This window comes from Corvus cornix, chromosome 13 (genome assembly GCF_000738735.6).
Source record: "Corvus cornix cornix isolate S_Up_H32 chromosome 13, ASM73873v5, whole genome shotgun sequence".
Classification (NCBI taxonomy): domain Eukaryota; kingdom Metazoa; phylum Chordata; class Aves; order Passeriformes; family Corvidae; genus Corvus; species Corvus cornix.
The window spans coordinates 7,826,964-7,850,494 of NC_046343.1; the positions used below are offsets into that span (position 1 = coordinate 7,826,964).

The 23,531-nt window shown below is 41.1% G+C and overlaps 1 protein-coding gene across 3 annotated transcripts in view; it reads right to left on the reverse strand.

Moving 5' to 3' along the window:
* The window catches only part of CNOT6 (CCR4-NOT transcription complex subunit 6), a 33,001-nt gene extending 9,759 nt beyond the window's left edge, over positions 1-23,242 (reverse strand). Inside the window, exons 1-6 of one of the 3 annotated variants that reach the window (XM_039559474.1) lie at positions 23,066-23,242; positions 8,495-8,608; positions 5,842-6,028; positions 2,348-2,433; positions 1,288-1,377; positions 1,113-1,181 (exon numbers count right to left, since the gene is read on the reverse strand). In XM_039559474.1, coding sequence (XP_039415408.1) covers positions 1,113-1,181; positions 1,288-1,377; positions 2,348-2,433; positions 5,842-6,028; positions 8,495-8,606 — 544 coding nt within the window. In that variant the 5' untranslated portion in view covers positions 8,607-8,608; positions 23,066-23,242. Of the gene's footprint in view, positions 1-1,112; positions 1,182-1,272; positions 1,378-2,347; positions 2,434-5,841; positions 6,029-8,494; positions 8,609-20,845; positions 21,223-23,065 lie in introns of those variants that run through there. The other 2 variants (XM_039559473.1, XM_010399788.4) reach the window with 2 other exon arrangements.
* Between the last annotated feature and the right edge of the window lie 289 nt (positions 23,243-23,531).

Below are 23,531 nucleotides of genomic sequence, written 5' to 3' on the forward strand. Positions count from 1 at the left end.
CAAAGTAAATGTATTTGAACACTTGTATTTGCCAGCTACACAAAGGTCTGCAAGTCTACAATCAGATTCTTTTAAATCTATCTTAATTACTGCCACCACAAACTGTAACAGATCCATAGGCAGGGTAAGGATCCTTTCACACAAAGAAAAAGTGTAGGCAAATTAACGCCCCAAATATTTCCACCTCAAAAAGGCATTCAGGTGTAGGACAAGAAATATCTCCTCTCTGTATTAATTTGAAACAGGAGTAGTAATGAGACCGTCTGGGGCAACTTGACAGGTAATCCAGCAGCATGGATTTGGAAGGCTGTTTTGGTGGGTTTCTGAGTTTGTTTTTTTTCAAAAAGCACTTTAAGAATTTGTAGTACAACAATAAGATACCTGGAAGCTCCTCTCAAATGCAGAAAAAAGAAACAGGACCATTGTTTGAAGATATAGAAAATGGAGGAAAAGAATTTTGGGCTGACTGGGGTCAAAGTCTAGCATTTTGAAAACAAATAGGTGACAGCAAAGTAGAAGCTGCATTAACATCATGATCTTTGAAGCAATCACCTTAATAACAGGAGAAAGTAATGTACATTCAGTCCTGAAAGAGAGGACACTGCAATAATTGAGAAATACACTAAGATTTTTTTGGTGTGCAGCTAAATAGAAAAGGCTGTATTTCAGACAATTTATGCAGGAAAAAAAATTAGTGAAGAATTAAACATGACCTGAATCCCAATAGCAACAAAAATGCTGAATCAAGGATGATACCCTGGTTACTTAAAACAATTCTACATTTTTTGGAAATCATGCTCAAATGCTTCCACTTTTCTTGTTCTCCAACAAATGCTAAATTAAGCCTGTTATAATTCCACTATTTAACTAATTGTGGACAACAGTTTCAATCCCTGTGAGAGGGATGTTAATTAAAAATAAATTACTTTAGAGTAAAAGACGGGTAAATCTGGAACAGGTGTTCCAGTTGGGATAGAATGACTTCAGCTGGCTGGTCAGCACTGCAGAGATGATTGGTTAATTTAAGCATTAACTTTTTTTCCAGTAAAGATCAACAGCTTTTATTAAAAGGAAAACAGAAGAAATGAGAAATCCTTGAAGTGTTACAGTACCTGTTGGTCTTGTACGGTCTGGTTCTTGCAACATAATCCAAGATCTTGGAGGTGGCTGTTCTGTCGAAACTATGGGAACATTTCAAAATAGAGATACAACAAGTGATAATCACATTTATTTTGCACAGCAGAAATAAATGTTTTAAGAATGATCACTTACTTCTTTTTGCAGTACCTGCCAAATTATCAAGCAAATAGTTCAGTAGCCTTCGTGTCCCATCTGGTTCCTGATACAGGTTCAGAATATCCTGTGTAAGTGGGTTTCCTACAAACCAATTCACAGGAATATTGAATAAAATATACAGAACTATTACAGACTTGCATATCAGTGCTGAAAGCTGACATCTTGGAGACAAGACCTACTATGAACTACTCTGGGGTTTCAGATCTCAGGTCTTCAATCCCACAAAACCCTGGATGTGTGGACAGCCCTAGTGAAGTTTAACAACATTCCCTGCTGATTCTGCCTTGGGACTGAGCACCCCAAAAGTGGTCCTTGGACTAAGAGCGGTGAAGAACTTGTGTGGTACAACAGGCAGAGCTGATGAGCCCAAACACAGGAGTCACCTCTGCTTGGTGTGAAACATCCACCAGCAGTTGATCTGACAGCCAGATCTCAGCAGAGACTCTGTCATCTGCCAAACATAAGCAGATTGCAAAAGTTGCCATGGACAACACACACTGCAATTGCCCAGTTTTAAAGGGGAGATAAACAGACTTTTGAGACTTAACAGTGTTTAGAGGTATTATATGTCTCAGTGCTTCTGATTTTGTGACTCGAAATTCCCCAAGGTCAGCAATTTTTATAGCTAGAATCCATACAGTTCAGAGGAAAAAAAAAAAAATTGGGAAAAGACTTAAATTGCTGCTTGCATAAATAGCACAGTACCCTGCAGCTGTACAAAGCATGTTCCCTTTCTGGCTGGAGATGTACCACAGTTAACCACAGACTGTTTCTTAGTTAAAGCAGAACTGCATTCAACCCCTATGCAAGCAACAGAAAGCTTCTGCTCACTCTGCAGAAAAAAAAGCAAACCTCTTTCTATGGGCACTGCTCTGCCAACCTGTTATTTTTCTAAATAATCCCTAAGTAACAGTATTTATAAATGTGGAGTGAGCAGCTACATCTGGGATTGCTAATCAGTAACATTTAATGAACTAGCAGACTACAGCCATTACAGCCCAGCAGCAGTATCACTAAAAAAGCAGAGATACCAAGAAAAAAGCAGCAATACCTTTCAGACCCAAAGTCTGTAACTGGAACAGTTTTCCCAGCTCAAAAGGTAAAACTCGTAACAGGTTGTTATTTAAATGTAGTTCCCTGTAGATAGAGCAAGAATCATATGGGGCTGAAAACAGAGCAACATTTATCTGCAGCAGTAAAAGAATTAAACTAAAAGAGAACCCATATAGTAGCAAACCACAATACTGAAAAATTTAGAGACTAAACAGCAATGGTTAAGGAAATTCTGCTGTACTCAGACACACACATTCAGACAAAACACCTTGTGCTGAAGTACAGAGGAAAGGAGCTGTTTGGAGAGTTTCTCTTAAATGGTGAGACATTTTGTGAACATTAACAATAATTAAACACTTTAGTATCTACAAGTGATGATGCAGTAACAGCTCAGACAAACCAGACCATGAAACAGGTCAGCTGTGATTAAGAAATAAAGGGAAATTATATCCCTGAAACCAAATTAAAAAATCCAAGATCATGGCAGTATGATTACAGCTATGGCATTACCATGCAGCAGTCATTTAGCACGGTAATTTTCTGTTGGTTTGGGTGGTTTTCTTTTCATCATTTCAGTGGCAAGACAAAGTATGTGCTTTGTAACTCACAAAACCAATATACAGACAGGAACAGAATTCATGTCCTGAATTCTGATATCCCAACAAACTGGGCAGACAAAATAGACTTGTAAGTAGCTTTTCATTTTCCAAAATGCATTCCCATTAAGCAGGGAAGACTTTCATAGAATCAATCAGTATAAAGTTGCTGCTCCAAAGTGTTTACAACTTGGTGCCTAGAGACTTGAGGAGTATTTCTGGGCAACAAAAAGAAAAAAAAAAAGAAAAGAAAAAAAAAAAGGAAACCTGTAGGGCAAGAGTTAATTTAACTCTTTTGAGTTCTACAGAACAGCACTTGAGGGTTTCAATGCCTTTCCTGTCAAGGAATAAGCAGCCCAGAACTGACCCCAGGATTTGAGGTGTGGTGTCAGCAATGCCCAGCCCAGGGGAACAGTCACTGCCCTGGTCCGGCTGCCACACTACTGCTAATCCAGGCCAGGTGCCATCAGCTTTCTGAGCCATCTGAGCACACCTGGTTTATGTTCAGATGCTGTTGACCACCCCCACCAGGTCCTCTTCAACCAGGCAGCTTCCCAGACACTGTTCCCCCAGAGTGGAGCACTGCTGGGTTGTGACTCAAGTGCAGGACCCAGCACTCAACCTGACTGAAGCCCACACCACTGGCCTTGGCCCATGGATCCAGCCTGTCCAGATCCCTCTGCAGAGCCTTCCTGCCCTGCAGCAGATCCACCCTTCCACCCAGCTCTGTGTCATCTGCAAATGTCCTGGGGGTGCACTCAAGTTCTTTCAAGCATATCAAGAGAATCTGTTTTGCAGCTGAGCTTTCCAAGATAACATGTTACAGTGTTTATTTTTTCCTCCTTTTTCTGCAAAGATCAGAAATCCTACTGCTCTGACATCTCTTTTTTTCAACTACTTGCAGTAAAAAGAGAGATGAAAGGAGTCTTGGGTGAGCTCTGCAGTACAGACCAAACCCAGAGCTCCAGATGTGGGAGCTGGGAGAGCTGTTATCAGTTCTCAGTGTTGAGAGCACAAATGATTTCTGTGGCTCAGGATACCAGCAGTGCCCAGGGTTGAATTACTGTTAGTTTGAACAACTTCCCAGAATCCAGGGGAAGTGTCTGCAGCGAGAGCCAGCCTGAAACACAAAACCCCGGCCCAGCTGGGACCTGCAATGTGCTATCACATAGGATGTGCTTATGGGTTTTTCTTCACTTTCACCACAGTGAAAAAAAACCATGGAGCAGCTGCAATTTCTGAGGAGCACAGTGGGTTCATGCACAGCTTTTCACATCTAGAGATCTGTGCTCAAGTGCTGTGTTTTGGTCATAAATAGAAAACTTCTGTGACCTTAGCTACAAATTTCACATTTACAAGATTTAGCCTTCTCTGCTCAAAAGAAACCTAGGACTTGCAAGAGCTGAAGCTTCATAGAATCAGCCAGAATAAATCAGGAGAAGTGTTGGGAAGAAGGCATAATGACTTGACATTACTGATGACTCTGCACTGCTAAGCTATCTCCATGTCACAAGTGTTACACTTACAAAAATGTTTTAAAAAGACTGACAGGAGGCTAATGAAGTACAAAGATGAATTTGAGAATATTCCGGTAAATTTAGGGTTTCTAGCTCACAATATCCAAGGAGTTGGATAAAGAAGGGAAGAAACCTGTTACTAATAACTGCTTTTAATTGAAATAGCAATGCAATGAACTAGAGCTTAGAACAGACTCCTCTCCAGCTGAAAGCAACTATACAACATGCTACAAAGCAGAGCTGCCAATTATGCTTCAAAAAGCAAAGTCCCTTTGCTCAGCCTCCAAGGTTGAGACTTGAACTGCTCTGGAATTTGAGCTTTTAGTACCAATTTAATCAGCTAGTTTAATCCTCTCCAACAGAGCAGACTTTTCTAAAGGGGAAGAAAACGCAATGACAGATATTTCTATGTGCAAACTTGCTTTGCTTCCAGTTTCATGAAAGCTGTGCTGGCAGTCCACTTCTCTATCCTTGTCTTTACTTCTAGTAACATTCTCTTTACTTTCAGACTCTGTACTTTCTGGATTTGAGAAAGCTGTTCATAAGTATCTTCAAAATTAATAGCAATAAAGGCAATTACTGGCAACTGTCTAATAAACCTAAGATAAGGCTCTTCCTTTGGGTCAAGGGCAAAAGACTGTTGCGTGTAAATATTTAGTCTTATATAAATAATTTATATATTCATGTAACAGTGTTTTTACAAAGTAAAATGCTGCAGCCTTAAGTATAATCTAAATAGGCATCATTGTTCATATTTCACTTCCAAAAGGAGTTTTCATTCCATGCTAACTTTGTACATCTTGACATTGCAAAATTGAAAGGGAAAAAAACCTCAAAAAGCTGAGATTGGATCATTTTTTTCTCCTCCCCAGTTTGCACAGTAATGCAGTTACATCACAGCAAAGATGGGGAGGAGATGATACTAGACATGTTGCAATTGTTATACAATAAGCAGAAGAAGAGCTATTGTTAAGAATAATTACTAAATATGAATAAAGAGGAAAACATTGTAGTTAACACCATTATAAATGTTTAATCTGACCCTTTCCCTACTGTACTATGAGTTAAAAGCATTTTTTTGGGGGGCTTCACTTACTCTGAGAAAAACACCACACAAAAGATTTGTAAAAGAATCTGGAAAGAGATGCCTGAGAGGAAACCTGACTTGGAAAAATATAAAATGGGTGACTGCCATCAAACCAAGCACTTCTGAGGCTCATTCTGTGCTGTCATACATCATAACAGGAGATCACAGAAGAGCCAGTATTCAGGGAGGCAGATAAGAAGGGAGGAAAGGGGAATTTACTTATGCTGAAATTTGAGCTGTTGCTACAAAGATAAAAAAAGAACAATTTTAACTCCTGTTAGGATTTACATACCTGAGTGACACCATGTTTCCGAGCTCTGCTGGTAAACTGCGAATTTTATTAGAGGACAAGTCCAGATATACCAGATTGTGAAGCTTGGCAATGTCTGAAGGAATACGGGATAAGGAATTGTCACTGAGATGCAAAGCTGTCAAATGGGTCAGTGTCCACAATGATGAGCTTAAGCTTCTCACTTTCCCTGTGGAAGAAAGGTACAAGAGAAAACAGAACATTTAAAATACATAGATTTGGCAATAATAGCACATTTTTCAAGTATGTGCAGGGCCGGGGAACTTGAGGGGCAGTTTTGCTTGTGGGTTTTATTATTATTAATTTATTAAATGAAAATTCCATTAATTGTTGATTCTATAGATGAAAAATTAGTCTTTGTGTGAGAGAATGCAAGATATTACCAAGCATGCTTGAGATTGTTTTTCCCAATTCATACTTAAGGCTTAAACATCTGTCTTTCTCTAGTTCCATACAAGACAAAAACATTAACCAGCTGACCATAAATTTATCATTAACAGAGGTGTAAGAAATAGATTTTTTTCAATTATAGTTTATGTTTGAAATGAAAGACAGTGCTTCGGTTCACCCCTTATTTCCGCACATCTTTCAAACCAAAAATCTTTACTCTATGGCATTAATCCAGCCAAGAACAGATAGAAACACTATATTTAGGGTGACTAAGATGCTTAGTTGAGAACATGGATTTCCATCTGGCATTCAACTAAAAGCTGTATCAACTATTGCCAGATATTTTAAAAAAGGTATGATTTTTTGTATAAACTGAAGGGTGGAAACATGGATTTGTATGACAGAATCAAGATTTTTACACTGCCGCATGCAAGGAATGTGAGATATCATCAGAGGTCTCAAAATATTTCTTCTCTCCAAGATTTTTTTTTCCTTTGGGGTAAATTTTTTTCATTTACATAAATCATCTCACTGTACCAAAAGCATTAGGAGTACCAACACCAGTTTCTCCAAGGCAAAAAGTTAGTTAAAACAACTTTAAAATCCCCACTGTGACCCATCAATGTTAACAACAGTCTGGTTAATATTATACCAACACACGCACTTTGTAATTCCTTTCCTTAAACGACTTTCTTCAAAATAAAAGAATTCCTATTTAGTGCCCAAGGAAGGTTACACTGAGACTCAGTCCCTGGCAGCAAGATGTTTAATACTGGTATAATTTCCAGTGAGCTACAACAAAACGAGGGGCATAAAAAAGCCTGTAGTGAAAAGATGTGATTTAAACGAGATCAGTTAAAACATTTGTGGCTTTCTGTATTATGTGACCAAGTATTTTGCAAGGGAAGGACAGTGTGAACATTAATGAAACAAAAACATTGCACATTTTATTTTGCAAGGCAAATGCATACAGTTCTTAAGGGATTGATGCTCCTCTAATGCTCATTAAGAAATCTTTTGAGAGGTTTTAAATACAAATCAATAGTTCTTTGCATTTTTAAAGCTGAATTAACACCTCTTCCCCACCCCCAACGCAAACAGGTGACTGTGATCATAGAAAGCCTTGTAGCTGAAAGGATTTCCAATCAACATCCCTGATCCAGGCTCTCCACTCCAGCACCTCCCTTGGCGGGAATCAGTCTGTAGTGAGATTACCAGGCATGAAGGGAAAGAGCCATCACTTAATGCACTTCCTATTCAGAGCAGCAGATGTCCAAGAGGATTCCAAGCCTAATGCTGATAAATAATGCTGATTCCTGAAGCAGCATTTAACTAGGTTTCTGCATCTGTAACCTTCAGTAAAGAATGCTATTCACATGGTGAGACACATGGTACTGGAAGCAAGACACAGATTCAGTGAACTGGATGGAAAGATTCTTCACGATTTGAAGAACTGTTTTAATCCTTCTTCCATAAATTTCTCTACTGAACAGTCATTTACAAATCCTACATGGCAATTTTTGCAGACGCTTAAAGAACCTCCATATTTAAACAAAATTACAGCCTAAGTTTTAAACATCACAAAATGATTTTTTAAGTCTTAAAATATCTGCTTGAATTTCCTTGTAAACACACTTTTTGTAGCAAACCCCGGGTTTACTCTACAAATCAAGAGACACTGGTGGTCCACACCAGTTGAAACACATGCTTATGAATTCTGAGCATTATCTTACTTTTCAGAAAAGATTCAGAAGTCCAACAGTATCTCAAAGCTTGCACAGATTGTGGAGATTTTGGTGTTTGTCTTTAATCTTAAGAACAGAGTAAAATTTACAACTGCTTTTAAAAAGAAAACTTCTGCTTCGTGGACTAATACCTTCCTGCTACATTACTTACAGTAAGAACATACCCCTATAGATCAACCTCAACTTCACCCTCTTCTGTTTGACAAATTAGATCTTAAATTCATGCTCTCACTCACTTCATCTTCTTAAAACACAAGTGCTCACATCCATATCCTCACCTTAACAACTTTCCTATCCATGGAGATTTCCCACTCGGCCCACCTTACCCCTCCTACAGCTCCCTGTGTTATCCTAATCCAAGCTCTTGCCTCCACACACCACAGCTGGCAGCTCCTATCCCAGCGTTCTCACTTCAAGGTAGGTAACTCCCCTCCAGACTTGTCCAAACCCACACTACTTGCAGTGAGTTCATAATTCAGGACCATGCCTCAGTTACTTACCACTTATTTCCAACTCTGCCCAGTGTGATTTCTTTCCATTGGCTGCTTCCTCTGAGGACATAATTGTGTACATCCTCCGTGGATCAGGTGGATCGTACTTTTCCTTGGGCATTCCTATTGAAACCAAAAGGCAAGTAATTAATTGAGATACTATATACTGAGAATTCTTTAGAAGGTAACTCCCATTTCAGTTAAATTCCATATTAGACTTATATACCAAATACTTTTCAAACCTACAGATAGTGTGCCCGTTTACAAATGTCGCTGGATGGGAAATACTGCTATAAAATAGAAAAAGAGAGATTCCTGAAGCTCCTAAAATGACAGACAACAGTCTAGTCCCCCACCCACCCCTGCAATAATTTACCAGAATCTGCAAAGCAATTTAAAAATTGTGTCCCACCACCTTCCGTGGCTATGCTGTGTGTCCCTCAAAACTGACACATCCCACTGCAGGCTCTTTTTTCTTCAACAATGAAACTTCAAAAAGAGATGATCCACCTCCACTGGGATCTCTCCCATACTCCCAGAGAACACATTTGCTAATAACTTTGATTATCTATCACTTCCAGGTTACTGCCATTGTCAACTTTTCACACAAATCATCATCAAGAAAAGAATTGGTGTTTCAAAAAGATCCTCAATTTTTTAAGTTTGCAAAATGACAGGTTTTAATCCAACCTTCACCTTACTTTCTGCAATCTAAAAATATTGCGCCCAAGGTAGATATTTCTATCACTTTCTTCAGCCAAGTATTTAACACTGAAATTGAACTTCATTTTCCTCACTCTTTTTCACATCATTCCCTGTAACTTTATAAGAATAATTTTCTAGGTTCTTTTTACCAAACTCAACCATGCACCATGACAGAGAAGCAAACATTCCTCTCCAACAAGCAACAAGCTATAAATCTATTTCTATGAAACAGAGAAATTAAACAATGCTGGCTCAAGTCACACTTAAAAACACATTAGAGGCGATATTATGCGATTGTTTAGCAAAATACATTACAGCAGTATTATAACACTACCCAAACCCACTCAATGAACAAGCAGCTATACTGGTCAAATTTCTAAGGACATCTTCCTACCAGGCCTTTTAAGGCTTTCTCATTTTTTCATTTCCTGGGACAAAGTGAAAAATGTTGTCATTATATAAAATAATCAAAGAATAAGTCCTAGTAAATAAGACTATCAACCAGACTTATAATCTGTTTACTGATTTTACTGAAAAATGTTTCCTCTGCACGTTAAACAAAACAACAGAAATCCACCAAAAACTTTATGATAACTACACAGCTTAATTAAAATAAAGCTTTTAGGTATCACATGCTTACTTTAATATAAAAGCTCTTTTACTAAATCACACTCCTCCCTCCCTTTCCCACTCCTGGGCAAAACCAGATTTCTGCAGTGAAAAATTCCCCTTTAAGAAGGGAATTGTGGGTAAAAGGATCAGATTATAAATAGCAGCTGGGTGAGGCTCCTTCCAGAGTGAAGGCACTCGAGTATCTAGGGTGCTGGGATCACCAAGTATAACACTTTTTTCATCAAACTTGACTAATTAAACGAGAGGAGAGTGGATTATAATCACCAGAAAGGTAAAAGCATAACTTCTCCCTGCAATAACTATGCAACTGGTGCAAGGAATATATACCAAAGCAATGTACAGAACATCTCTTCTGAAATTTCAACGTATAATTATATATAATTCACAAAGACCATGTAGGAATGCTCCAGCTTGTCAGGAAACATTTACCTTCCTCAGACATTTACTGCTTTCTCTTCCTGCCGCTCCCTGAATTAATAAATATGTTCCAATTTTTTGAGAAGCAGGTATAGCAAAGACAGAAATCTCATTCAGTAAAGAAACACGAATGCTCCCCAGAGCACACTCAATCACATGCACTAATTAACAGCTTTGCTGGTACCAGCAGTGTATCACTGCTCGCTACTAAAAGAGGATGACATACTTTTCCAGTGGGTTTTGTTAATGTACACTAAAACAATTAGAGATTTAAGAATTTGAGGGTTTAACACTGGATCCTGGTGAAGCTGCATTCCCGGTCCATCCGCTGCACCACCCTCCCCTCAAAAAAGTTCCTGCTCTTGATGGTTTTCCCTCTCTCACTGCTGCATTTCTCAGAGGATGAGTCCCTGCTGTTTAGGTCTACCAGGTGCCAAAAAGCAGCAAATGCTTGAGAGCCTCCTGGCTGAAAGAGCTGCTGCTGCCCGAGAGCATCACAGCCATCAGCCACATCAAGGATACTGTCACACCAAGCATTAACACATCTTCATCTATCACCCAGAACCCAGAATTTCTCAAGAACTGACAGGAAGGCTAAATTTGGGTCATATTTCACAGGACAGCATAAAATACAAGTGCAACACCTTGAACTGCATTTCAAAACTTCACAGCATGGAGTAGTTCAAGAAAATCAGTCTCTTTTACTGTCTCCTTTCTCCACCTCCCCAAATCCAAATTTAGCACCTGCTCAGCTGCTACAGTAAATCATAAAAGCTGAGGTGAACATCAGATTAAGTAATAGAGTTTTGTCAGACTAAAGCAATTTTTAGTAAGACCCATAAAATAGTGTTGAACATCCTTAGAACCATTGATAACTGCAGCTTTTAACAATTATCATGGTAATTTTCAGAAGAGCTTATACCACCTGTAATTTTCACTTGCACCAACACAGATGGTGGAAGCACCATTAATGTTAGGTTGTTACAGCGTACAGTAAATCAGTTTGTAAAGGAGAACATTTTTATAACAAAGATATGATATGGATTCCTGGAACACACTCCAGACTACATGAATTTAATGAAAAGGACATTTAAGTATGTTTGAATGCAAATGAAATTGTTTACTATCTCGTACCAGGTTATTAAGATTGTCATTTTAATAGCTGTAAAAATTGAAGAGCTTGACAGTCGAAGTGAGTGTGGCTGCCCACTCCCACCCTGGGTCACTCAGTCCTCACACAGAATTAACACCCCCCCTACCCCAAAGTAACTGAGCCAAGCAAGGTCAATGAAGTCAACAGCGCACAAGGTCTGGCACAAGGAATTAGATCTCAAGCCTCCAGTGCAGACACTGTTTTAAGCCCTTGTTTGTACAGAGGGTGCTGAGAGACAGGCATTGGGACAGGGTGACGGGAAGGAAGCAGGGACTGACAGCCCCTTCAGGGAAGGGTGACAAGGATCAGAAAAAGAAGGAAAAAACCTGAAGGTTGTTACGTCAAGGGAGGACAACCTGATGGAAGAAGAGCTGACAAAGCTCTACTACACCTACTACAGCAGGTGGGTGACGGAGCTCTGGCTCTGGCTTCACTCAGAACAGACCACTGGAGACAAAGCCAAATGTTCCCAGGTCGAGCTGCACCTGCCTCGACTGCTGCCTGTCTCTCCAGATTACAGCCATGACTGCAGCCAGGTCATGCACAGCCAGGCTGGGCACTGGGCTTGGAACTGTCCTGGAAAATGACAGTGTCATTACGAGCACCATGAGCTCCTGGGGTGTGCTCCCAGCTGCAGCACCAGGGCCATGAAGGGCACCACGTCAGGAGGAGCTGGTGGCCTAGAGAAGGACTTCCTGGAGGCCAAGCTGGTTTAGATACACTGCTCCCCGTAGAAGAATGAAGGGGGTTCAGCTCATTGCCTGACAAGACATTTGGAATGATAAGTGTCCTTGGCTATGGACATGTGCAAAGTGGAAGCTGGACTATAAGGTAGTTAATGCTCCAGGTTAACTACGGAGACTACCAATAAATAATGTCTTCAAAATGAGAAATGAATCTGCCCTGAGTGGCAGGGAAGGAAAGACGATGACATTTTTTTCCTGTTCTACCCTTCTGCCATTTTTATGAAATTGGAAGATGGCGAGGAGGAAGATTTAAATAAAATAGGTAGGTGAGCAGTTATTTTGAGAATAAGGTTTTGGGGTTTTTTTAAGCACCAACAGGAAATACTATAGCAATCCTTCATTTCCTGAAATGCTTTCTAAAATATCATGATAAATTAACTTGATTTCAAAACTAAACGTATTGGACAACTCCTGTAGGCCAAGTACAATCTTTTATACTATTACTAGGGAGGTAGATGTCAAGTTTGCCCCTAAAACATCATCTTTAAATTAGGAAAAGAAAACTTGGATTCTAAAACTGTGTAGAAAATGATGAACAAGAACAACACAGTGTTCAGACGTAATTTCAACTGATCTAATCAACTATTCTGAAATAACTATTTCAATACTTACTATGAACCATCTATAAACTCCATTTACAAACCTGGGAGTACATTTAGAAATACTGCAAGATCACAATGCTGAAGCATTATAACTCCACTTCTGAAACTTCCTAACACGTCGGTGACTCCTTTTGACTTCCCCTCCTTCCCCTTTACTTGCTTTTACTTGTCACTAACACACTAATGGAGATCAGGAGCGGAAAGTAAACAAAGTAGCACCACTCCTGATCAAGTGCAGAATTACTCAAACTTTCTGCTACTTTAATTAAAAACAGTGAATAAACTATGCAAATCTAGATCTAATAAAGTAAGAAGTAACAAGACAATTGGACAATATTTTCCATTTGTTGATGCAGTGCAGTATTACTTGCCAAATAAATTACTTCTGAACCGCTGAAAAGTAGCAGGATAGAAAGCAATCTATTAAGTTGCTCAAAGATTTCATAAGAAAACAATAGCACATATGAGAGACTTTTTTTTCCCTTTCTCTCTCCAAACCCTCACAGTGGAAGCTCACCCCAGACCATTCTTTTGTAACCTTGTGCCTTTAACCCTGAAGCTCTTTTCCATGCAATCCAAAGTTTCATTTAAAAATGGGTTCTAATGACCTTCGCCACAAATATAAATGTTTCTTAAATTGACTGGTCTGTTTTGAATTCAAAGTTAATTTAGGATCCTCCACACCCTCTACCACTTGCACTGTGGTTTTACAATGCATGAAGCAGAACTAAGCTGGTCCTCCTGCAGTTCCTCTTCCCCAGGACCCTGTACTTCCAACTTCACTCTTGCATCAGCACCAACTTTTGTCTGGTAACAAAGGAGCTGGTGAAGAGAATTAAACTAAGGAGGGAAGAGGGGAAAAAAAATATATATTTGTGGGAGACTAGCTTCCTGTGTTATTATTCTTGTAGAGCAGGAATGTATGTGTGGATTTGCAGCTGTTGAAATCAGGGCACCGTCATAATGGCACTTCTGGCCACACTGACACACAATCTCTTCTCCCATAGCAGGAAGCAAACTCTTGCTTCCAGCTACCCTCACCCAGTTAAACAGTAACACTGAACAAAGTCTGAAATCCTAACTGAAAGCAAAGTACATTGCTTTTGAGATAACTTAAGGCTGTAGCAGTTCTAGCAATGTATAGGCTAATCAGATATGCTAAGCTGTATTTAAAGGGTTAATTTCTACTGTTGAGATTTATTAGAATTAACAGGAATTACTGCTTTCAACTCCAAAGAGTGACCCTCTTCAAAGGGAACAGAAGTACCTCTAAAAGATAACTCCTGTGCTTTGGAAAAAAATCTTTAAGGTAATTTCATAGTGCTGTATTTCAGTTTAACTATAAAACTGCAGATTTGCCCTTTCCTATTCAAAGACTCACTACCCCTTCTTTAAAAAGTGCTTTTCCAAGATGAATCAAGCTTGCTGCCTTCCCTGTCTTGTCACTGGTGGCGCTTTACTCAGCAAGTCATGAATTTCTATGAGAACTTAATTACATTTCAGCTTGAAGTACAGGCAAATAAGCAACAACACGGTCCCTGGCCAGGATGACAAGGTGCAACATCTGTCACCTCCTCACAGAGAAGCAACAGCAGCTTGAACTGGGTTTATGATAAAGGTCAGTCCCTGCAGAATTTACACACTTGACTTGATGAGTTGACTCAATGACTGGATTTATCCTCAGCCTGTTCCATGCCTGGGCAACAAACTGGAGAGTGATGTCAATACTGAAAACTGATGGAAAAATATTCATGGGCAAGATGTCATTATGAGGAAAGGAAGCAAATACCCAACGCATCCCAGATAAACCTCAAGTGCCCTGTGAAGTAAATTTAATGTATTTCAGCTAAATTCTTATTTCAAATGATTTGGCACCACCCCACCCTCCTAAGACATAAAACTTAAACTAGAGAATTGGATACTTTTTCTGTATCCTGATATTCTTCCTACAAAGCCTTCTAAATTTCATGTCATCTTATTTCTATAAATGTCTTATTCAAAACATACTAAATTGAAACTTTGTTTTTTTAAAAAATAAATCTTAACATATGCCTGTAGTTTTGGATTTCCCAACTACTAGCAGGTATACACCATAATATGGAAGCATACTTGCATTCTGCTATGAAATATAACATAATGTATATTTTGTAGCAATACAGTATACAGTATTTATGTTACACATATTTTTATACATGTATTTTACACAAAATATATTTTGCTATAATGTATTATAACATGCAACAACTACAAAATATATTTTGCTACAATACACAAGCAGATAAACCAAACTTCAGAAAAGCAGGTGTGGGCCATCACCCAAAAGAAAAAAAAAAACCTGAAAGAATCAAATCTGCCTCAAAATTGAGAAATCCATACTACCGTACATTAGAATTAAAATCACAAATATTTTGAGGCTGAATAAACAGAAATCTAAGGACTTGCTTATCTATCAAACACAACCTTACACTTAACTTTGTAGGCATGAACCAGATCCCTCTATTGAAATATATACAAAGAAAACACCAGTGTTGCAAGAAACCACATATTTATTTTCTCCCTACTAGTGTGCTGCTTCAAGGCAAATATCAAGCCTGTTGTGTAAACACCTATTATTTGTGGACTAGTACAAACACTCTTTGGCATTTTATTTGAAAGAGGCTGTTCGAATAATTTTTTTTTTTTTTTACAGTATGTATTTAGTATTGAAAAAATAAGGCTAGGAAAAATCTGACTGGGAAAGCAGCTAAAGGTCAACACCTGAATTTTTCAGAAGACACGCTGTAAATTAAAAATTTCCGTTTCCCTAGTGTGGGGAGGGATGGCACATACCAGCTGTGGGCACAGGCAGAACTGAGGCAGCACAAGGACAACTCCCAAGAGACTCAACTGTAACACATGGGAAAGTGTCAAGATCCCTTTAACCCAATTGATAGCCTAATGTTGGAATAATCTAAATTAAAAATATAAAAAAAGCTGTTGAGTCAACACGAAGTCAATTGATTCATTCCAAGCACTTTTTCACTTGCTAAGATCACATTTTAGTGGCTGTTAGCATATTAAGATTTAATGGCTTCATCAGGGATGTAATGCTTCTCCATCCCATTTTGAGGACTTCTAAAACTAATTTTACACAACTGCCAATACAAACCCACGAGTCACCCTTCCTCTTTTTCAGACTTAAGATAATGCAGTGGGATGTGAACATGCATGTGAACATGTGTAATAATAAATACAAGATACTGATTAAGTCAATATCCATTAATTCATGTAAGTATATCTGGAATATTACTAATCAGATGATTTATTTGAATTTGCATATATAAGTTCTACTAGAGAAAAATCAGAAGCTGACAAATGCTTTAATATTCTTTCAAAAATCCATAAAGCTGTTGCAAGTTCAGCAAAGCCCTTAATCTAGCCAAAGTTGACTAAAATGAAACATAACCCTCCTGAAACTCAAGCAAAGCATCCTGGTTCAGATAAACTGGGCCATAAATGTCAAAAGATTTACTTGCTGTCTTCAAATCAGGAAGGCTCCATTAGACTAGAGAGCACTGACTAGAACAGGCTTTAAATTTTGTTAAGTTCAAAACTCAGTCATTTCGTATTTTTAAGAAGATCATACTAAATTTTGACCTGCAGGTATTTCAAATTTAATTAAGGTTTCTTTGTCCTTCTAAACTACTTGTTTACAGAAATGCAAACTGGCTGGTTCCAGCCGGCAGTGGCAGGCATAGGGAAGATGTCATTTTCCAAACTTCTACTTTTTCTACCCAAACCCTGCCTATTACAATTTCCCACAGATAAGCAATGTGCAGCCCAGTATTTTAATGGTGTAATCCTTTAAACCTTGCACAGTGTGAAAAACTTGCTTACCATCATTTCACTAATGCAAAGAAGCAGTTGCCACTTCCATGTTCAGTTGCTATAAAAACTAGCTTGGGTTCAAAAGAGAACTCTAAAATGGTCACAGTACAAAAGGCACAATTCAGCACAGAGGTCCTTGACTGCTCCATCTTCTAGACAGACTACAAGACAGATCTGTTTTATCAGACTCATGATAAAAAACCCTCAAATTCCCACCCCTTACTCTGCACAACATATAATCATTAGAAATACGATGTCCAAACGTTCTCAGTGTAGCAAACATGGTCCGGATGATTAGAATAGTTCTTAATTATCAGAAATTGTATCTAATTATGACTGTAGTAAAAGGCTGCTGTATACAAAACAAACACTAACACAAAACCAAATTGCAAAGCAAAGACTGACCTTAACTGGTATCCCTGGAACCAGATTGGCTAGTTAATGAGTACTACACAGCATTCAGCTTTTTGCACATTCTGTTAGTGTATTCTGAAATGCCAATACATTAAAGAGATGTCAGGTTCACTAATTACTTTAAGAATTTACATAAACTGCATTGCATTACAGAATTGCATACTGTACAAGTCAGATGGAACCTAAAAGACCAGCTTTAAAAGGAAGAGTTGTGCTGTAAAACATTTAGTTTCAGGTTTTATAAATGTAGGCAGAAGGAAAAAGGCTTAAAAGCTTCACCTACAAATATCTCTAGGAATCTGAGAACGGACTTACACTCCAAAACATTAATATAATACCAACTACCACTCCACTGGTTGTATCCAATCATATTTGGCAATTTAGTTATGATTCTTCACAATAAATGGAATACTGATTCTTGTTTAGCAGACCTAGAGCAAAATTTCTTATCTTGGTCCAACTCAGTAAGCTATTCTAAATACTGGCACATGCACCAACACGTTCCTTACCACATGTTCCTTTATGTGTCTGCAGAATGCTTACCACATTTCTGTTGTTTCACAGGGGAAAACACAAAGTCACCACACGAAACACTACTTCTTAGTCTTACAACACAACTAAGGAGTAAGAGAGAACTCAGCTACTTTAAATGAAGTTTGGATATGAGCTCATTTTCAGCATTCCTGCTACAGAACTGGAGCTTGACAAGAGGTGTCAGTATCTAAATCCAAACATCTCTGCCTTCCCCAAACACAATTTCTAGATACCTAAATGCTTGTTAGTATTAGTGTTGCTAAACTAACTGAAGGTCAGGATGTTACAGAACTCAACATACAGCTGATGCTTTACCCATATAGCCACATCCTGACAGCAAGCAAATTATTCACAGATTGGTTTTGCTTCAAATTTAACCAACAAGCCTGCAAATGTTTTTCCACAACCACACTCTTGCACAGCAAAGCCAACTCAAGACTTCTTTCCTGTCCCCATGTCCCACTGCATCACCTCTCTCTGTTGTGTTGATGCAGCTGTTTGTGAGACAATATTGAAAACCAACAACGATACTCAGCTAAGAAAGTGGGGTCTAGAGGTTGTGGGGGGTTGGGTTTTTTTAATAACAAAGTATCACCACTCAGCCACGTCACTGGTTGGTTTTGAGCATTACTCTGACAACCGTTGTACAGACACGGATTATGTGGATATAATGAGCAACCCAAGTAGCAGCTTTCCAAATTCTGCCACTGGAGAGAAGTCCTGACCTACTAAATCAGAAGAAACCATGAGGTGACCTAGTCCACTACTCCCTATACAGAAAGCATCTACCCCATGACTGATCATTGCAAATCTCCAGAGGTGACTCTTTCATCATGTTTCTCATCAAAACATGATTCCTTACTAGTTTTAATTATTCTTCACACTTACTGCTTGTTCCTAAAAGCTCTCATTCCTGAAAGTACTCTGCAGATGAACTGTGATTGAGGCAGCACTGAAATTCCTTAGTTCCCAGGACCTTTGCTTTGTCGGACAAAGCTCCTCTGTTGGGTGAGTAACTGTTAAAACTTCTTTAAAACAGTATTTAAAAGTATTAGTGGTCAGAGTGCAGCATAAAATACCTTCAGTAGTTTTTATTTTCAGCCATTATGATGCCATTTCCTTCCTCTGACAGGTGATACACATCAGATGGTGCACAGCCAATCCTGGTGGTGTTTTAGTTTAGTTTCAAGCCTTCAGTCTTTGTAGGTGTTGGCTAAACGTGGCCTTTGTTGCAAAAATCACATGACAGATCTGCCTCTGAAGCAAGTTTTTTTCTGATCCCTGACTCTGCAAACTGATCTATGCAGAGAGATACTTTTGTGGAGCAGCATTTAAGTCCGATCAATGTGCAGGATTCACATCTCACCCATCAATATACTCCAAAATAGCTCAAGCAATAAAGCTGCACATATTATTTGTAACATGCAGGATATGACATTATTGTATATTCCTGGTCTCCTAACCATGGCAAGATGCTGGACCCTCATGACAGGAGCTGTCACTCAAATTGCTTCAGCATGTTCTAGAAAACCCCAGTCTTTCAACTGAAACTGCTGCCTTGTTAAGCAAAGGATGCTTTGGAGACACCGGTATTATAAAATGGAAAAAAACTTTAGGAAGGTCTTCAAGTAGGGAGCCCCTTCACTTGCAGAGTAAAGGCTGCACACCAGGAACATGAACTAAGATGCACAAGAGAGCCATCCAAATACCCAGGCTGTGATCACAATGTCGAGTTGGCAGCCTCCATAAAACAACTAACAGCATTTCCAGTCTAAAAAAATCTAAAGTCAAATCAATCTCTTCCTGCAGATCTCCACTGTAGCATAAATTGGAATCTTAACAGCAAGTATTTTAGTTCTGAAATAAACAACTGTATACATTTACTGCTCCTAGTCCCTCTTTGATTCATACACTAGAAAAAAAGGCCTCCAAGGCATTAACAAAAGGATTCATGTTGTAGTCTTACAAAAGGAAAAACTGAGTTGTTGCCAATCTTTTTTTTTTTAAACAAGCACCATCTTGGAAGTGCAATTAGTAGCTAAAAGAACATGTTAAGCATTTAAACAGCTTTTTCTTTGGGACCTGCCTAAGCATTTGTAAACTCTTAAAGACTTCAGCTGCAGAAATTGCTCCATGTAGAAATTGTGAGTGCAGGTCCCCAAGCTTATGCCAAGATTCCCTTGTTGAGTGGACTTGTACAACCCAATTTCAATGTAAGAACATAAATTACGTCACTTAACACAATGCTAATAATCTTGCAGGGTATTGTACAATAATCACACTTCCAAGCGTGAAGCACCAACACTTTAGAAGAAACAAAACAGATGAAACCCTGCAGTGACTCAGTTTGAGCAATTTATGCATAAAGCTTTCAAAATTACACCATGGAGAAGGATAAATTTAAACTGGAATCAGTAATGTCAGTATTTTGACATGGGAAGTAGTGTAAAACCTCAGTATATGGATTAAAAACCTCAGATACTTTGTATGTAACTGGGCATGGGTCAACCTCTACCTCATGCCACTAGAACTAAAATCTGGTGGCTGGGTCTGTTGAGAATATTCTTGTGGTGTTTTAAGGTCACTGATAGCTTTTTAAAGCTCACCATACACAACTATAACATTTCAATACTACACGTAATTTCCTGACAATAAAACCCCTATAGAAATAAGTGTCAATTCTTGTACATCCCTTCAATTCTGAAGACTGAAAGGCATCCTCATTCCTAAAGATTCTGTGTAGAATCTTTGCCTAAAGTGGCCCCATTTGAGACTGGGATATAATGGTCAGACTGCACATACACAAGCGTACAGCCAAAAGGACATGACAAAAACAGGTAATAATTTAAAACTCAACAGTCTGTTAGCAAACAGAACCAGGGCCTCTGCAACAGGGACTCCACAACTGGATGGAAGAATCCTGGTTCACCACATGGACTCTTGGGCATGGTGGTGAGCCAAACAGCATGGCACACTGCACTACAAACATTAATATTAAAGATTTTGGTGACAGAGTAACAGAAACATTTTTATTTATACAGCCATGTTTTCAAATATAACTTCTTTTGTTCATATGTAGGGAAAGAATTTTTAGTTTGCTCAGTCTTGGAACCATTTTAAGGACAGTGGTTTCCATCACGAACATTGCACTTGGTTAAAAGAATGTCTTCCTAATATCTGTACCTAATAGGGTACAGCCCTATCTTAAAAAGGTACCACGCTCATTCAATTTGTGACCCTTCATAACATGTTTTCAGGTCTTCATGTATAAAATGTCAAATGTATTTACCTGCCCATGCAGTATTACAGTTTCATCTATCTTTATATTTCAGTTCTTCCTCTACAATTCAAGCACAGTAAACAGCCTGAACATGAGACTGTATTCAGAGTTCAACTTCAGAATGCAAACAGAAAAGAGATGCATGGCAGGATCCTTTTTAAACATGGGCTGATCCAAGTAATTCAGGTGAAAAGCGAACAAATAGTTAATCCAAATGCGAAGGGCTCCATTTCAGTAATAGCATGAATAAACCCCCACAGAAGGCTCCATTGCTAGCAGCAAACTCCAGAGAGTCCAGATGAACCAGCAGGAAGAACAGAGGGCGGATAATCCTGTAAAATTACCCCAGTGGAAATGTTGATAAATTCCCAATTACGAGACCTGCTCTAGAATAAAAAAAAAAATGCGAGATACAATACAATTACCAGTCAACACTTGCACATCTTTGTATTTAAGCCAGACAAATACCACAGGTATTTCTTAATCCCTTGGATTTTGAATGAGTTACCCACTGTGGTGAAATCTAGATTATAAAAATAAGCCCCAGAAATCAAATGAAAAAACAGGCAATCTGCAATTCTAGTTACAAAGCAAATACCCATCCATGAAGTTCTATTTTCGGTGATACAATTTTCTATGCGTTTGTGGAAATACAGATGGCTGTATTAAAAAACAAACAAAAAAAAACCCCAAAACAAAAAAAATAAACCAAAACAAAAAAACCCAACAAAACCTTTAGCTTACTGCATTTGTTTTGAATACACTTCTTATACTACACAAAGTAGCACAGAATCATGTTGGAGAAGACCTCTAAGATCATCGAGTCCAACCTAGGACTACAACCTAGTAGGTTCCATATGAATTTTTAATGTTTGTAGAAAAATTGCTGATAAAATATGTATTCACCATAGATACCAAGACAGAGACAGGTGTATTAGATATCTCCTTTCCTAAAGCTTTGTCTGATCCCAGGCTTATCACTCTCCATAAAATTCTGGAGTAGAAAAGGCTGTCCTGTGGGCCCCACGGCAGACCGGGAGGTCCGGGAGCTCCCCGCGGCCCGTTCCCCCGCAGGATGCGGTTCCGCAGGCAGCCCAGGCGCTCATTCCCCGTGCCCCAGCCAAGGCAAGGGCCCCGCTCGGTACAGAACGGCGGCCAAGCCGCTCCGATCGCAACCCCGGCCCCGCCGCCCCCCGCCCCAATTCCCTCTGTTTATCCCTGCATGCGCCTGTCCCGCGGCCTCGAGCGCCCGCCCCCCGCGTCCTCCTATTGGCCGCCGCCGCTGCCACTCACGGCCCCTACGGCCTCCCATTGGCCGCCACCGCTGCCACTCACGGCCTCCACCCGCCCCGCCGCTCCCTCCGCCGGAACGAGCGAGCGCCGCTCCGGCCCCCGCCGCCAGCGCGGCCGCGGCTCCCGCTGCCGGCGGGGCGGGGAGGCACGGGAGGGCGGGCGGGCGGCTGCCGCCGCGGCTCCTTCCGGAGCAGGCGAAGCGCTCCGCTGACAGGCAGCACTGCCGCCCCTCGGTGCGCGCCCAGCCAGGCGGATCGGCCTCCGGGGAGGCAGCGGCGCGGGGCGCCGTGCGTGGAGGGTGGACGGGCAGTTCCCCCGATTGATGTCATTTCCCTCTGCCTTTTGTTTAATTATTTTAAACTCAATTCCACGGTGAGGAAAAAAAACCCAACAAAAACAACAAAACCTACCAGCACCAATAATAACAACAACAACAACACAAAAACAACTTCAGGCTTCCAGATGCCATTATACTAATTTCTCTTAATTGCCTTCCCGATGCAAACAGAGCTGGGCTCCTGCGCGGCGCCGCCCGGCCCGGCTCCCTCCCAGCCTCCTTCCCTGCCTCCCGCTCGTCGGTGGGCGCTCGCGGGGCGCGGGCCAGGGGTGCGGAGCCCCCTCCCCCGCCGCCCCCGTTTCCAAAGCCGCCGTTCCCCGCCGCCTCCCCGGGCGCGGAGCCTCCCCCGAGCGTCCCCGCCGCAGCGACTGCCCAGGCCCAGCACCCCCCCCCCCGGAACGCCCCCACGCCCAGAGGGGCCTCGGCCCCCCCCTGACACCCCCGAACGACGCGGCGCGGGGGCTTCTCCCCGCCGAGCCCGGGGGTCCCCCCTCGCCGTGCCACCGCCGGACCCCCCCGTCAGCGCACTCCCCCGCAGCGCTGCCCCCCCGGGCAGAGCGCCCCCCCCGCTCCGGGCCGGGCGCCGGAGCCGCCCCTACCTGTGGCTGCAGCATCCCCGTCCCCCCGCCGCCCTCGCTCCGCCGCCTGCCTGGCTCTTTGTTTCCTGCCGCGGGCCGGACGGGAGAGCGGCTCCCCCCCGCCTCCTCCTCACACTCATTGAAAGCAAACAAGCATCATGGCGGCGCTGGCGGCGGCGGCGGCTGCGGGCGGGCCGGCCCCCCTCCTCCTCCTCCTCCTCCTCCTCCTCCTCCTCCTTCTTCTTCTTCTTCTCCTCCTCCTCCTCCTCCTCCTCCTCCTTCTTCCTCTCCTCCTCCTCCTCTCCTGTCCGCTCTCCGCCCCACCTGCCCAGGCCGCCCGCACTGCGCGCACGCTCCGCGGCCGCGGAGGGAGCCCGGCGAGGGGGCGGCAGGGCCGGGGGGGCCGCGGGGTGATGCGGAGGGAGGAGTTTGGAGCGTGTTTTGGGGTACGGCCGCAGGAACGCGGCGGGGGGAAAAGCAGGTGAAA